Source organism: Aplosporella prunicola, assembly GCF_010093885.1.
Source record: "Aplosporella prunicola CBS 121167 unplaced genomic scaffold K452scaffold_43, whole genome shotgun sequence".
Lineage (NCBI taxonomy): Eukaryota > Fungi > Ascomycota > Dothideomycetes > Botryosphaeriales > Aplosporellaceae > Aplosporella > Aplosporella prunicola.
Window position 1 is genome coordinate 12427 of NW_022983571.1, and position 16654 is coordinate 29080.

Sequence of the window (16654 nt, forward strand, 5' to 3'; positions counted from 1 at the left end):
GTAGGTGGAGGGGGGCGGATAGATATTTAAGGGGGGGGCGAATAGGCTCGACCCATCAGTGTAGACACCGGACATTTTTATGCTACGGTTGACAGCTTCTTACTGCCATGGCAGGAACCAGGAACCATGTTCTCAGGGCTGATACGTGCTTCGCGGGCCGCAAGCGGCAGGGTGGCTAGAAACGGGAAACGGGCACCGGTGATGGCGGAGGGGTTCGCGGTTGCACGCTAAACTCTTTTAGCTTCGCGGGAATTTCGATCGAAGCCGCGGTGGACACGGATATGCGCGTGATTCCCTAAGCTCCCCCAGGAATTCTCACAAAGACGCGGGGGATGCCGAGAACCAGGGATGCAGAGATACATACCTAGCCGCGCCCTACCACAGCGTGGCCTTTTTACTGCTACATATCAGATGGCTGGCGGCGCGGGCCAGGGGACTTTGTAAATATCAGAGGTAAAACGGCTTTAATTTCCTCAATATCATGCCAGACTCTAAGACAGAAATGAGTAAGAACGTGACCAGCGAGCGTGAGCGCGAAAAGGAGCCAAGGGAGACTTCAAGGCACCGACTAAACGCCTCTCCGGCTCTTGCTTAATAGACTTACTTCACTCGCCGCCCACCATGTTGGGCATAGACAAACCTTGCGCGACAGTCAATAGACAAATATACTCAACAGGTAACCTGCAGGAATCTTACGTCCCCATCCTTTTCAGCTTTTTAACCCAGTGGATTATCGTCCTCGGCCTCCACTGCGCGGACATCGTCGAAACACTCTCTCGCGACGAGGCTATGTGGAGAAACGCAAGCTCCGCGAAAGGAACCAACGCCACTGCCGGCGTGGTTTCGTCAACCCTGAAAATCTGGTCCTCAATGATCTTGCTTCTGTGCAAACCCCTCTTTCAACGGCAATTCAAACAGGCCTTACCTTACACCATCACCTGGATCGAGATGCGCGTACCTCAGATTCTGTACCTCACAGTTTTCTGGACCGTTTGTCTGGTGTACATCTGATTTCTGGCCCTACACCAACCATGTTTCGGCATGTCGGTACGTCAGTTGGCCGGCTACTAAGCGTAAAGATGGATAAGGAGTACATTTGACGCGTGTCCATCGACCTGTCTGCTTTGGCCTGTTGTTGAAATTTTATTTCTGAAGATGTCTCTGTTGTTTGTGGATTGGATGGGATCCGCATCGTGAGTCAAAGTCGCCGTCCAGTAAGAGCAAACCCATCATTAACCCCTCAAAAACTTCAAGACGCCCCTCTCATTCCTGCCCAGTCTCGCTTGCATCTCCCCAGCATGCGCCTGCATCTCCCTCAATTCCTCTCCATCGAAATCCTCCCAGCCCTCTAACCCATGAAAGAGCAACGGGAGCGCTTCGGATTTCCAAGACGGCGTATCGTCGCGCAGATTGACGAGAAGCGTAGTCCCGAGGAAAACGACGCTCAGGAGCACCAGCAAGCACGGCACCGTCAGCCATCGCTTCTGGATGATGATTTACGTCTCTGCCACAACCGTCTGGGCGTCGACGAAGAACCCTACGTCGCCCAGCTGCACGTCTTGCGTTTGCCATGCCTCGATAGACATGCTGCGCGCCACGGTTTCGAATGCACGAGTGACACTTAAGGTCTGTTGGAATGCGCGGCCAAGGAAGCGGTCGAACCTGTTTTCCTTCGTATAGTTCTCGTTGGCTAGCTCGAAGTTGAGTGCGTCGCGGAGGAAGCTGGATATGGCGAGGTGGTCGTATTTATTTACTTCAAAGACTTGACCTTCGAAAGTTTCCCCAAACGTGTTGTTGTAGATCTCGGTCATGTTCTTCTCCGTGACATGCAAGGCCGGATTGTTGATGTTGTTGATGTCGATTTTAAATACCGAGGTTATTGACTGCGGATTTACGTCTTGAGGTGCGAGAGGCAGGTAATAGCGAGTGTAGTTGTACGGCTTCTTATACCGATCCGAATACTTGGTGCTCTATGTGTTATATGTCAGTAAACAAGTTTTTTCTGTCTTTCCAGAGAAAACAATGAGCTCACATTCTGGTATGTGAAGTTTTGGTAGAGCTCAGCGCACCAGCTGATGTTACATTGTGTGAGCTCTGGAGCACTTTTTACCAGGTCTAGGAACCCATCCCTGTCTTCGTCTGAGAAATTGCTGTATTGTTCAAACCGTCCGAGTATAAAGCTTGCTATAAGCCTGGTATCATTGGACAGGCTGGAAATGCCCTTGATTAGAGTATTTCGTGTTTCGTTTCCTGTAGTAATCTGGTATGAGTCGCCAAATTGCCTTCCGATCTCTTCGTAGTCATTGTATACGCAAGTTTGACTGTCGTTTGTTCCGTTGCATGACTTCTTTGTAGGTTGGTAGGCGCTGGTAACGTCCTGGCAACTACTGCATACGCCAAGGGTTACGAACTCTGGCCAAGTGCAGTTTCCGTTGACGCAGTTTAGAGGCATCTCTCGTCCCATGCCAAATATCCCCTCGAAAAATGCGCTTTGCATGTTTGAAGGTGCCATAAATGCTTCAGTTTCAACCCGAATTAGTTTCCTAGCCATTGTGACAGGATCTTTAACTTACGATCGTATAGCTCGACCGAGTACTCTCGGGCTCCAGTATTGTAGGCTTGGGCGACGAAGATACCACTTCTGTTTTCGTTCTTGACATCGTTGGCTGGCGGAAACACAAGCTGTGACCTGTACGACACGGCCACCTGGCCCAGCGGTTCCATGGTGAGAGACCCAGCCACGATGAGTGCGCCCATCAATGCGATACGGGACTTAAGCTTAGTTTTCCATGGGAAGACGAAGGCTCCCCACGGGCCTCTGCTAGCTGCGTCAAAGCTTTCAACGTCTGCCAGAGGATGGCTTTGAAGCGAGAAATGCCGCCACTTCAGCTGCGTCAGGCATTCTGCAACTGGAAGCAGCAAAGCCGTCTTTGCAATCGTAGTTAAGGTTGAAACCAGGGTGTTCGGGCTGATGCTTAACTTCCATTGGCTTCGTGGTTTTTCGTCAAATCGAAGTAGGACAATGATGGTAACCATGCACCCAACACTCAGGAAGCATCCTCCTATCTCCCAAAACCACCACTCTTTGACCCAACGCCTTCTACGGTGTTTCGGTCTGGCGTTGCTCGAGGTTTTCAGACTCAAAAGATCAGTCTCGCCGTTTCGGGTCTCCTCCTCGTTGACGTCCAGTCCTGACATCGAATGATTAAGGAGTGTTGCGCCGGCACTTGAAGATTAACTAGCTCCTCGCAGGTTGTGGGGCCTAGAGTCTTGGGTGTCATGTGATGGGGGTTCTTCGAGTTCGTGCTCCTCGTTGTAGTATTCCGGGCGCGGTTGACCGGATGCGGAAAGCCGGCGATTCATTTTGCTGCGTACGAAATCTTCGCGGTTCTGCGTGATTTGCTGTTGAGCTTTTAGGGAAGGAAAGAGAGGCTGAGGTTGGTTTAAGTTCTCAAAATCTCAGCCTTGTGGTAGATGTCAGCCTTGCCGTCGTACAGTGCCACCAAGACACAAATATGCGCTTTCCCAATGAGCAATATCGGAGCTAGACTAGGTCTGGGCCCTGGCTCCATGGGTACGCGTCAGCATGGCTGCATACATAAGCAACCTGATCCCAATGGTCATTGTTAGTTTTAGACACTTATTCCTGTCTTATGCTTATAGAAAAAGTCCAATGCCGATCGTGCAGATAGCGATACTCAATAACTCGAAACCATCTTAATCTCCATCGGTGCTCCACGTAGAAGCTTGTTTTTGTGACATAGTAGCCTTGTCTTTCGGATGGCAGGTAGTTAAGTACCATGCATCAGGGCTTCGGTACCCCAAACATTTGGCCGGTCGGCTGAAGGTCATGCAAGTGCAGATGGAAACGGGTGATGGCGTACGGTGTTTCGGAGGAGGCGTAGGCTTCAGAAGACTGGGAAAGGTGGCGCGTTCAATTACGGTTGGATGTCACAGAGCCTTTTCTTCCCACGTTGTGGTCATACGACGTTCGGATAGCCCGGCATGATGAGCTGTCATGGCATTGTCTGGAGCCAGATCGGGCTCGTGCCGACCGAGAGAAAGGCGATTGAAATCGTGGAAACTGTCGTTCCAAGGCGGAAGCAATGGTGCAAAGAGAAACGAGACAGGATAGGCTGGATGACGGATGCACTTTTGGGCGTGAGGCTGAGGACGGAGATGAGTGATGAGTGGGTAGGGATGCGGGGTATGTAAAGGTCGCACAAGGCTGAGCAGCCAATTCTATTTTTGTCGCTCTAGCTCCTCACAGCCTCTTCACCACCACCCACCGCGCAGCCACCCAAGGCAGTACAACGACTCCAACGTTCAGCAGCGGATCAAACCCGTCCGGCTCCTGCGCGCACTGCATCAAGAACTTGACGGCCACCGGTCCAGCGCTCAAATGGCAGAATTGCATAACCAGGTCCGGGATACCGCGCACCGAAAGCTCGAGCGCATATATCGCGAGGTGGATCACCAGGCCAGCAGATAACAGAGGGCGAGGGTTTTGGGATGTTTCTTGGCCGTGTTGATGGGGCCGCGGACGCCCTTCTTTGGGGGATCGTGTGCTGGCTCGTTGTCTGAGGAGCCGGGGTGTTCGTGAGTTTGGGTGGGTTCTCCGGCCATTGGAAGCATTTTTCAAACCGGAAGCCGTTGCTGGCTTGCGTGTCGCTGGGCGTGGGCACCTCTGGCATGCTGCTTAAAAGCGTTCAGGTTTGCGGCGTGGCGATGCTCCACAGTGGGGCGGTTGCGGCTCAGTGGCAGTGGAGACCCGCGTGACACAATTACCATGAGGAAAGATGAGGTACAAGGACATGGAGGATGTTTCGGCTCTGCGCAGAGCAATTCCTGTGCCATAGGACCTGTGTTGAGCGCAAGCGAGCGCGAGGCCAAAATTACCGAGTTGCTACCCGGATCGCTAACGTCCAACTACCAGTTCCTCCGCCCTTGTCTATCCCGTGAAAGTCGCATGCTCACTGCATACCTTATTCAAAGAGCTAAGCGAGGCCGAGCAGTTAGGCAGAAGCCGATCGAAAAATTTCTTCGGCTTCATCTTCACTTTGCAAAACATCTGAGCAACCATTTACCCAATGTAAGCTGTGCTCTTTTTCTTAGGCGCATACGGAATTCGCGCGCCGTGTCTACGGGGGCGATGATCGTCGTGACGATCGTCTACCTTTTGTAATGGAAACAGTGGGTCACTAATACGAGCAACAAGCAAAGCAAGCAACAAAACATTTCAAAACCTCAAACAATCTGGAGGGAAATGGAAAACAAACGGACTTCCACTGATAAAAATATGCCGTTTGTATCTGGTCTGTATCACTGCCATAAGTATTTCAAGTGGTACACAAGCTCCTCAGTATTCGCATCTAAGAACTACAAGGTTCAATGACTGCACGTCAGCCACGTAATCTTGCAGCCAATATGCTAAGTGGATACAAATCCGTAAAGGATAGCTTTAATTCGGGACATCCACGCACAAAACACGCATGCAGGGCTGAATTGAGCAGACTCTTACATGGGATGGACAGTTTAGTTCCTAAATCGGTTCGACATTGCTGCTTCAGCCAGCTTGCCATTGCTTTTCTTGGATCAGGCAGTCATGCATCTACGCCGTATCTGTGGAGCCGGTCTGACATGCCGCTGCAGTGGATCAGAAGCGAGCTGAAAAGTATTGCGTAGGTCCTCCCGGATCAGTGATAAAATTAAATATCTTGCTTTGTCCCTTCCGATTTCCAATCTCTTCCTGTTCATGCCTACTTGTTTTCTCAAATCTTGCTCACATACTTCCGACCGTTTCAAAGAATCATAATGCCTGAAAGTCATGCATCTCCTGAGGAGAGATCAGGCATATCGACGCTAGAGTCTGACCACTTCATGCTTCGGCCTCTCTCATCTTCGGCCAGAAATGGCACTCGCGAAAGCAGATCTTCAGTATCCTCTTGGAATCCACCACAAGGGCACGACTCAACTCAACACCTTTTGCGGAGGACTGTGCCAGAAACCTCAAGTCATGATTCAGATCAAATTTCCAATGCTCAGGCAGAGGAATCTGCATCAATGGCAACAACAGATAAGGAAGACCGCCCAGGGCCTGCCTTTCCTCAGAAAACCTGCTCCCGGAATGACCGTTCGAAATCATGGATTAGCACAATTCGAAACGACTGGCTTTGGGAACTCGGCAGCATCGTTGTCAGCATCCTCTGTACAGTTGCCATCGCTGCCGTACTCCTAACCGTTAGTGACAAACCGCTATCCAACTTTCATTTGCCTATACAACCAAGCACACTCATTTCGATATTCATTACTACCATGAAAGCTACAATGATCTTTGTCGTATCCGAGATTATCAGCCAACTAAAATGGTCATATTTTGAAACAAAAAGCCGCCAGATATACGAGCTCCAGTACTTCGATGGAGCTAGTCGAGGCCCGTGGGGCTCGGTCTTGTTTATATGCTTTATGAGAGACCGGGAGCTACTTACCACGGTAGGTGTAATCATCACAGTTGTGGCAATTGCACTTGAACCATTCGGACAACAAGTTGTTTCTTTGCAAGAACGCTACGTGCCTCGACAAGGCCATATTGCTACGATACCTGTTACCCATTCTTACAATACTGAAAAGAGTGGCAAGTACAGTAAGCCGTCTATCTCAACCCAATCTAATGTAAGGCTAACCACTTTAACAATTTATTTTTTAAATTAGATACACCGGGATTCAATCGAGAAGAAATAGAATCTTCTCTCATTAGTGGCCTTCTTGGCTCAACGTCGCTTTTACCATTCTCGTGTCCCAGTGGCAATTGCACGTGGCCATCCTTCACGTCCTTAGGGCTTTGCAACTCGTGCAAAAATGTCACAAAACAGACCACCCTCTCATGCTCGATGGAATTCAGTCTAAATCAATCCTCTAGAGACTCTGCGAGAATTTGCACCTCAAGTATAGACACAGACGGGATGATTAATAACGATTGTTCATCTTGGCCACCATTGCCGCTGAGTCCTAGAGGAATGATTAATATCAACAATACGTATAAAACACCAAAGAACGTCTCAATCACTATTAGGGTTGAGAGCTATACGCCGGATCCAGGCGAGCCCCTTACTTTCTCCGTCTACAATTTGGCAAACACCAACTCGACCGTTCCTGAATCACTACTCTCAGGGTCAGTAAATATCTCCGAATCAGCGTTTGCTCAAGTAAGCGTTAGTGAAGACGACATTTTCGACGACGGGGAGCTCCTACTAGACAGCTGCCCACAACTTAATACAACCGTAACTGAATGTCAGTTTTTCTGGTGTTTAAAAACTTACGAAAAGGTCCATGTTGTAGGTGTTGCTTAAAAATGTAACCTATAGGACATGCCTGCTAACTCCCAGTCAGGTCAATGGCTCTATATATACACCGGTTGTACATGATGTAGCTTTGAACTATGAATCGGGCGGAATTGTTTATGAGTATCCCCAGTATATTTCTGACTTCTTTTTCTTACCAGAAAACGGAACATCAGATACTACAACAAACTACAACAAAACTATCGATATTGGATGGTGGGATATGGCGCTCTTAAGAAATAAACTACAGGGTATATTCGAGTCTTATCCAGAGTCTGCGGTGTACCGAATCAGCCAAGCCATTATTTTCAACGATAACGTACCGCAGACCATCACCGATATGACAGAAAATGTGTCGCACCGGATGGGATTAGCCTCTGCTAATTCGACTTTAGTCAACGGCACAGCATTTTATCCCGAGACATATATCGTCATCCGTTGGTGTTGGCTCATCTTACCCGGCTCACTCGTCTTCCTCACAATTGTCCTGTTCGTTCTCGCAACGCTCCAAGGCACAAAACGCAACACACCTCTTTGGAAGTCGTGCCTGGTCCCGTTCTTGTTCCATGGATTACAAGGATGGGATGAATCGGAGATAAGCGCAGAGAGCCAGAAAGACATGATCCAACAAGCGAAAAGTATGGAAGTTCGTCTCTCAGAGAACGAAAATGGGAGCAGGATGTTTGTCAGGGTGGAGAAAGCATGAACGCGAGGTGAAAAGGAATGAGTGTGTATGGATTGGAGGAAGTGGCTACGGCTCTAGTTTTCGAAGGTGGTTGATTTCTCGTCGTCACTACTGAAGCCGTGTACATAATGGTCATTTACGCGTATGCCGGTCACGATGAATGCTCCCGTACTCGCTTAAATGATTTTTGTACGTCTCTGCCGAGTACAGACACCCTACTAGAAAAGTCTCGTTTCCCAAACCGCTGCCAACGTCTTGATGTCCAACATCGGCGCACGAACAATAGCGGAGTAACGAAGCTGGTTTAGCAGCGATAGCAGACGCGCTTACACGTGATCAGATAGAGGTATCCGCCAAAGGCACCACAACTCTCGCATTGCGGCGTGCATAGCGTCTCAAAGAGCGCCTCGCAGGTGATCCAACGGCCCGTTTCGATGCTGAGGATCCCGCGCAGCGCATTGCGTACGTGCTTGATGATGGCATTGTACGGAAAGATGGAGTCCACGACTTGCATAGCTCTCTGGTTCACACACCGAAAGTCCGTCAAAGTGCGCAAGTCGAGCTAAGCAAGGAACGCGTGCATTAACTCAAGAGGCAGCGTCTCAACTTTCAAGCGCGCCGAGGTTGTGTTGGGGCGCTATGGTATGACGGCCGTTGTCCAGCGGGGAGCCATCGCCCAAGTCGTCGCCGAGGTCGGTATTGTGAATAAGATGATCTAAAAGTTCCATTTCGCCAATGAAGAAGTTGTTGATAAGGAGGTGAGAGCGTACTGCGTAGACGAGGGGTCATGCCATGTCTCGTCACGTGCATTGTACTGGTGTATTGGGATATTTGAAGGTTGGTACTAAACTATCTTAAATACCTTTATACACTGACACTCTTTGCATGGTTTTATCTCGCGATCCGTATGTAAACTGTTTAATTAGCATTCGATTTCTGCTCATCTAGCACGTGACAGAGCAAGTCACATTATCCATTGATTCTACATGGATCATGGGGACCACGTGCCAGATATTGAGAGTAGCCGCATATTACAGAACAATATCAGTCATGAATAGTAAATTGTTTTGATCTAATTAGCTCGCCAGATCTGTTCTTTCGCTGATCAAAATCCGAATAATAATCATATATCTGTATAACTATCTTTTTGGGGAGATCTTTCGGAGTTTCCAGTGATCATCAGAGACATGCAGATCAACGCTAAGCTTCTTCGGTACGTCTACGTACTACGTAGTAGATTTGTGCTCCGCCCCCACACCCCACACGTGGGGCGCCTAGGGATTCGATTGACGCGTTCGCAAGAAAAGGAGAGTCGTCTCCCAATACTTCATGTCTTACGCCAAGCACGAGGTTGCATCCAACCGAACATAGGGTGATGCATGACTTCAAATCCGGGTAAGAGCACTTGTGCTGATGTTTAGGGTATTGTGGCTTACAAATGATATAGAGCGTACGCTCAATTGGGCTCAGCCTCGACCGTCGATCTCACAGACCTGAGCGGTCGAGCAGAACAAGATGGCAGTGTGCCACGCAAATCTACTCGCAGCTTCTTCTCCTTTGAGGGTTGGCGATTTGGCGCTTCGCTTGGTGCCTTCACTGCCTACGTTGTCTTGCTACTCAATTTTGGCTTGACCATCTGGGGAGCTACAAAGACCAAAAACGGAGGCCACATTTTCCAGGGGAATTGCGTGACAGCACAGCGTCTGAATACGGCAATCCATCTAACGATCAACGTTTTGAGTACACTTCTCTTGGGCGCAAGCAACTACGCCATGCAGTGCCTCTGTGCACCGACCCGGAGCGAGATCGAAGCCGTGCACCAAAAAGGCCGATGGATGGATATTGGTGTACAAAGCATACGCAACTTGAAATCCCTCCACCCATTCAAACTATGTTTGTGGATCTGCCTAGGCATCTCGTCGGTGCCGCTCCATCTCTTCTACAACTCCATGTTCTATCAGTCAACCTTGAACCACAACTACGATCTCTATTTCGCATCCGAGGACTGGCTGAATGGCGGCTGGTATGCGTCCAACCTTCTTCCTTCCAGTCACATTGGCCGCGAACTTACAAACACCTCCCGGAACTATTCTGAGATGACCTACGCGCAATACCAAACGGATCCTGGGTCAATTCAATCAACAGTGATGCATAACTCGTCCGCATTCGAACGCTTAGATATTCAGACATGCTTCGACACCTATGCAATGCCTTACATAGTTGGCTACAGCAACCTTATCCTTCTCTCCGATCGTGCATACGAGGACAAAAGAATATCCGAATACGATACGATTGACCGATACTGGTATGACGTACCCGACAACTCTTCATTGCATTGGGTTGTCACACCGCTGGCGATAAGTTCTTCGGAATCTCTCTACTCCTCCGATCGTTATGGCTGGATGTGCGATCACTGGCGGGTAGAAACAACAGGCTGCGACTACGGCACAGCCAAGACGAGGGCTGATACGGGAAACTTAACGGTGTACGGCTTCAACATAACGGGCTGCGTTGCTCAGAAGGCCGATGAGCTCTGCAGTGTTAATTTCAACCTCTCCATTGGGATTTTGGTAATCATTTTCAACTTTGGAAAGGCGGTTTGTATCACTGCTATCTGCATCATGACGCTAGATCAGCCGCTCTTGACCATCGGAGATGCAATAGCGTCTTTCATGCGCACTCCCGATGATCGAAGCAAAGGATACAGTCTTGCGTCAAGAAAAGAGTTCCGCCAGCGACAGAATGCGCAGGTACTGCCAAAGCAGTACTCATCCCATCAACCTCGTCGCTGGGAAGCCGCTGGGAGAGCCAGCTGGCTTAACTTCTTCTGTTTGTATGTGTAGCATTTACTTATATACCCCACGGTACCATACCTACTGACACTTATCCCAGTTACGGCATATCCATTATCACCGTCCTCAGCCTCCTAGCCTTTGCCATCTACAAACTCAATAAAAACTATAACCAAGGCTCAGCGAGGAACCTTTGGGACTTGGGGATGGGCAAAGTATCCTCATCAAACCTGATCAACGACTGGGCGCTGCCAACAACGGGTACGTCAGCGGTGCTGGCCTCGGTGTTGGTGGCCAACACGCCACAAGCGCTGTTGTCGGGGCTGTACTTGACTCTCAACAACATTGTGACGCGCATGCTGCTGGCGGCCGAATGGGCTAGCTTCTCCACTACCCGCAAGGGCTTGCGTGTCTCTCACGTCCGCCATGGTGCTCAGCGCGCAAAGTACTTCCTGCAGGTTCCCTACCGCTGGAGCATCCCTCTGATGGTTCTTTCTGCCACGCTGCACTGGCTGGTTTCCGAAAGCGTTTTCCTGGCCAGCATCGATACGTTGGACCCCCGAGGCGATCCAAGCGAGGAAGACTCCGTCACGACGTGCGGGTACTCGCCGCTGGCCATGATCTTCACCATACTGGTGGGTGCGGTCGTGATAATCTTCGCTGTGTTTATGGGTTTGCGGAAGCTGGATCTCGGGATGCCCGTTGTGGGGAGCTGTAGTCTGGGAATTGCCGCTGCTTGTCATCCGCCGAAGGATGGCGCGGATGAGGACATGCCATTGATGTGGGGCGCGGTTCCAGATGCGCTGCTTACAGACCCGGACCAGAAGATTGATGTAGAAGATGAGGAGGTAGGGCATTGTAGTTTTTCGAGTAGTACAGTTGATCGGCCAGTCGATGGGAAGTTGTACGCCTGATATGTAATGTGGCTACGGGTTATCGGAAAGTCGTAGATGTCCCCGTAATAACTTAGAACTGGAACATTAAAAACTGATAACAAGTAGCATGGAGCTTCCAATACCTCAGTCTATTTTGCGTTCCGAATTTACTTCCACAAAAATGAATTTGCACTTCACTGTAATAATCTAGTGTTTGGAAATATCAAGAATCTTTATTTTCAGTCATCAACTAAAATCTTTCGAAGAAATATTTATCTTCCGTTTCTAAGCGTGAGTGACGACAGAAATAGGGTGACGTACTATTAAGGGGTGGAGGGATCGCGCGGACCACAGAGGCGGGGTGAAATCTAATTCTGCGGGCGATATGGAGGGATTACCTTGGAGTTTATCGCAAGCCGTCTCAAGCTTGAACCTTTTGTCTTTTGTAACTTAGATATGGTTCTCCTTGGTGTTCGTAGTGAAATTAGGCCCTGTGGTGTGGTGCTTAGAATGCAAAATGGTTGGATTTGGCCGTGCAGGGCAGATACACGACCGAGCGTGGGTAAACAGACAAACACACCGTACATGAAAGCAAAGAGGCGTTATCAACCATGACCGAAACCTCAGTTTTGTATTGTAGAGGAAAACAAGCAAAACTCGAAACGGTTTGCTATTGAACTACGCATTCGGTATTCCAGACGGTAGGTCTCGCCGCCTCCCCAAGTAGCTTCCAGCTGCTAAACGCAGTATAAGTCCATGGCTTTGGGTCGCCGTTTCTCAAAGGACAATCTTTCCAATCGTCATACGGAGGATATGGCGACTTGTCAAATGTCAGACGTAGGGCGAACCTGTCACACTGCCAGGATTTGTCAGGTATGCCGAAGGGACCGCCTGGCATCCAGTAGGAACCGGCATTCTTTTCCGGAAGAGGCGCAAAAAATTTGCCCTTTTGGATAGAGACAGTATATTTCTTTGGAACAAAGGCGCCCTCGGTTAGAAAGTGCTCATTTCTCTTGTAGGCAGGATTTGGATAGATTCCCGGTTCTGCCATGACACGCTTCGTGAGTGTCAGTTCGATATCGAACTGTGCTAGAACTTCCTGTCCCTTAGCATGCATGTCGACCTTAATCTCCTTCAGAGGCGCCGGAGACTTCCATTCGATTTCCGCAGCAATGGGCACTGATAGTTCATAACGCAGTACAAGCTGAAAGCTATTAGTTTTATTTAAAAGCAGAAAGTTAAGACGTAGACATACGTAGCCAGTACCGTCGTTCCTGAATCTAATTTCGTGGCCGTCAATGCGGTCGTAGCACCAAGGATCCCTGCAGAGGACGGATAGTAGAGTCTCAGTCATGTTTGTCGGAAAATGTGTTTGTGGCAACGACGGCGCATAGGGACCATTTAAATATGTCGTTGGACTTTGGGAATGGTCGGGATATGGCGGCGGTGTAATTTTCGGTGAACATATGTGGGTCGTTGCGACAGGCAACAACAACAACAAGGAGCCGGCCCGAACCGAGCCACCCACACGTGGCACTATACCAACATCACGGCGGGGATGGCGGCTAATACAACACCACCGCGCCTGTTTTTTACCATAACTGGCATCTGGGCGGCAAATTCTCATAAAAGCCTCGCTGGACCCCACACTGAGGCGCTGCCAATGATCCAACTCTTAGACTTCAAGATGAGACACAGTTAAATATGGAGCCGCTGAAGCTCCAACTGTCGCTCTGCAGAGTGAGGCACAGTTAAATATGGAGTACAAGGAGTAGGCACGTCAGGGTGTAGCGGGGCCTTTTGGGGTTATAGAAAATTGTCGTTGCCGCAAGAAGCACAGCGTTCCGCATTGTAAGGGCAATGAATACGCCACGGAATCTCTGGCACAGATTGTACATTCTCCTTTGATGGGTCTACATCCTTTACGGCACAGCACCGCCCCAGTTACCAACGATGACAACTAACTCGGAGCAGCTGTTTCTGTTCCTTCCACAATCCTTTTCAATTCCTGGGCACTCAGCTGGTATATATAACTGTGGAAAACTCATTTCAATTGTTCTCCAGCACATCACATTCACATACTCATTCTACAACACAATCACTCTCTTCAAAGTTCCTACACTACGCACTCCTTTCTCCCGGCATCATGCTTTTCCCAACAACCCAGCTTATCACTTTGGCTCTAACCCTGGCTGGCTCCGTTGCTGCTGTTCCCGCCAAAAAGCCTACTGCAACACCAACGACTCAGGCACTCAAGACAAATGCTCCGCAGCCCGACCCCCTCATTGTTACTGAGCCAAATGTGAGGGTTGTCGGCTATAGAACTCTTAATGCTGTACGTTAGCCCTATGACTTCCATTAAACAACGAAGCTAACTCTCTTTAGGTTGCAGCTCAAGAATATAACAAAAAGGGAACAATCACCAAGGACAAGCGCCCAGAATCCCACAGAGCCGGGTCGCAGATTGGCCTTGGGACCTACATCATGCGAAAAATAGGCGATTATAACGTCCCTGGCCAGAATGATTGGTTTGTACCCATCACAAAGCTTCTAACTCTATAGTAGTAACAAGTCATATAGGATTTGTGTTATATGGGCCAACCAAGAAAAGTTTATCCGAGCTAAAAAAGCATTCATTCCTCAATATCAGGGAAAAGACCAGGGAAGAGACAAAGAAATTTGGTTTCATGAGGAGAAGATTACCGAATTTATCAAGGGCTTCAACTTTGATCCTTCTCAGACACTCAGACTGAGTGAAATAGACGGTGGCGACGTCCCGCACGCCATGCAGATGGCAATCCCAGACAAGATGCTCAACTCGAGGATTGGTAAAAACAAACTGGATTTGGGAGCCCGTTGCAAGCCAGTTGCAGATCTCAGGAACATCGACCAGTACCCTGCCGCAGACTACACGGAAACAAGCCTCGGCTGCTGGCAAAAGAGTAGCGGAGAGCAGGCATGTAGATAGCCGAGCATTTGTCAGGGAAAGTTGTTTCGTTTTTGTTTTTGTTTTTTGTTTTTTCACTCCTTGCCACTTACTTTTATTTTTATGCAAGCATTTGTATGTTTAGCTTTGTTATTTATATAGATCGCAGCCAGCCACTCTTTAAAATCCAGCCGCGTTTATATTTTAAGTCATACGGTCATTCAACAAGGTTATTGGAAAGTCGAATTCAGTCGGATGTGAGAGATATTGCTACAAGTAAGCTACTATACTTAGCCATATAGATTAGACTATTATGCTATAAGGCTAGTGGCCACGGTATAACTACAAACATGTGAGAAAGTACAAAGGTAAAAATAGATAGAAGTACTAGAGTAGTCTATGAGAGTACGAAAGTAAAGTATTCCAAGGATATAAAGGCACTCATAAAGGTATATAGATATAAGTCATTTAAGGGTAGAAAGTATATTAAGTTGCAGGTAAGTTATCACGTGGGGTGGGCAGAATATCCGGTGCCATAGCAGTATGTTATCTACAACGTGTACTTCAATAAAGACAGCAAGGGGAATTTATGTAGTAAACAAGCTAAATTTTACCCCGTTCTACACCCTTCTATACTTATAAAACCGTAAAAACACTATTTAGCTTTCCACCTAGAAAATTTAAGACACCTAAATATACAAGCGAACTTTCGGCACCAATCTGGAATGATTGATGGAAAAACAACGGCACCACGGATAACACGCTGGAAGATATCGAGCACTATGCCGTGCTCGCGGACGACATATAAAAATCCACCACCGGGGTCGTCGGCCTCGAGGTCCCTTGCATCAGGCATGTTATTCTTTTAATTATCCGAGCTCCGCCGCGTCAGCATGTAGGCGGATGCGCATTCTGTCAAGCTGCACATGGACGGCGCGAGGCTGTGAGACGCGGTAGCGACGGGAGCAGGAAATCTCGCTGACTACCCCTCGCTATGCCACGGCGTGTGTGTGCGCGTGGATTTCAGCAACAATATCGGCGCGCCGATGGAAGTCATGGTGCTCGGGTCTGCGGAGTTGGTGCACCGGGTACGGCAGATCTGGAAGGCGATGGGAGTCGGGCTGGGACAGGCGGGTGTGCTGGCTGCGGTGGCAATAGTGGCTGTGGCTGAAATTATTGGGGACGGGAATTGGGGCAGGGAGAAGCAGGTGGGGTGGCTGAGGGAGGTGCGTGGGCGCACGAAGGGGCTGGGCAAGGTTTGGGTTGGATTGGGAAAGAGATTGAAGCCCACGTAGTCGGATATGTTGTGGGCAGATTTGAAGGTCGCGCGGTGTAGGGTCGAGCAGTGGAATGCGCTGGGCGGGGATCATGGCGTTAGGCTCGATGGGAAGCGGATTGTGTTGCATCGGCAGATTTTGAAGGAGGGGTTGGCGAGGCTAGAGAGGGTGTTTGAGGAGGTGTTGAGTGCGAAAAGGCGAAGCTTTGATGGGCAATGGTTAGCACTTTCATCTTTTCGAATCTTCGAGGCGGGGCGGCATGGAGAACATGAAGAAGTCATCGTTTGCTCGCGGTCGTGGTTGCAATCCCGCAGCCATGTCAACGCATCCACATCCTGCGGGTGTCCGGTGTGGGGGTTTCAGCGTCAGTATCATGACCTGTTGTGTAACACAAACAAATTTTGCCGTCGTCGTGTAGTTCAACGTGCTACAGCAGCTTTACCGAAGCCAAAAACACAATGAAAACCTTTCACTTCATTAACAAACGCCATCCACAACATCTTCTGAGACTCGAGGCGAGAAGCAGCGTTCATAATGAGTCGCATGGACGAACCTCTCTCCATGCCGCAGAGACATGTATTCGACCCAGACGGCGACACCACCCTCAGCCTGCATGATGAAGACACCTTCCTAGTCTCTTCCAAAGTATTATGCCTCGATTCACCGTTCTGGCAAAAAATGCTCGGACCAAACGGGCACTTCAAAGAATCCAAGATAACTGAACACAAAGAATTCTTTCTACATGACGTGGAAACTTCA

General features: G+C 49.1%; 6 protein-coding genes across 6 annotated transcripts; 3 read left to right on the plus strand and 3 right to left on the minus strand.

The window, feature by feature from the left end:
• Positions 1 to 1984: 1984 nt before the first annotated feature.
• On the minus strand, positions 1985 to 3198 carry K452DRAFT_237227 (uncharacterized protein; the record flags this gene model as incomplete). The annotated part of the gene is made up of 2 exons (XM_033537570.1): positions 1985 to 2489; positions 2570 to 3198. 2 exons carry the CDS (start codon positions 3196 to 3198, stop codon positions 1985 to 1987), a joined length of 1134 nt encoding a protein of 377 aa, XP_033392306.1.
• A 2616-nt stretch (positions 3199 to 5814) lies between these two features.
• K452DRAFT_362416 (uncharacterized protein) lies at positions 5815 to 8046 on the plus strand (the record flags this gene model as incomplete). The annotated part of the gene is made up of 3 exons (XM_033546498.1): positions 5815 to 6643; positions 6712 to 7334; positions 7390 to 8046. The coding sequence occupies 3 exons, from the start codon at positions 5815 to 5817 to the stop codon at positions 8044 to 8046; spliced, it is 2109 nt and encodes a 702-aa protein (XP_033392307.1).
• Positions 8047 to 8329: 283 nt separating this feature from the next.
• On the minus strand, positions 8330 to 8587 carry K452DRAFT_237240 (uncharacterized protein; the record flags this gene model as incomplete). The annotated part of the gene is made up of 1 exon (XM_033537573.1): positions 8330 to 8587. A coding segment is annotated over one exon (258 nt), but the record flags the coding sequence as incomplete, so codon positions are not given.
• A 997-nt stretch (positions 8588 to 9584) lies between these two features.
• On the plus strand, positions 9585 to 11731 carry K452DRAFT_237208 (uncharacterized protein; the record flags this gene model as incomplete). The annotated part of the gene is made up of 3 exons (XM_033537568.1): positions 9585 to 10330; positions 10388 to 10858; positions 10918 to 11731. Coding segments are annotated over 3 exons (2031 nt in total), but the record flags the coding sequence as incomplete, so codon positions are not given.
• A 631-nt stretch (positions 11732 to 12362) lies between these two features.
• Positions 12363 to 13046, minus strand: K452DRAFT_237228 (uncharacterized protein; the record flags this gene model as incomplete). Its single annotated transcript, XM_033537571.1, has 2 exons — positions 12363 to 12896; positions 12948 to 13046. 2 exons carry the CDS (start codon positions 13044 to 13046, stop codon positions 12363 to 12365), a joined length of 633 nt encoding a protein of 210 aa, XP_033392310.1.
• Positions 13047 to 13838: 792 nt separating this feature from the next.
• K452DRAFT_322311 (uncharacterized protein) lies at positions 13839 to 15052 on the plus strand (the record flags this gene model as incomplete). Its single annotated transcript, XM_033544491.1, has 3 exons — positions 13839 to 14027; positions 14078 to 14220; positions 14273 to 15052. 3 exons carry the CDS (start codon positions 13839 to 13841, stop codon positions 14658 to 14660), a joined length of 720 nt encoding a protein of 239 aa, XP_033392311.1. The 3' UTR covers positions 14661 to 15052.
• Positions 15053 to 16654: the final 1602 nt, after the last annotated feature.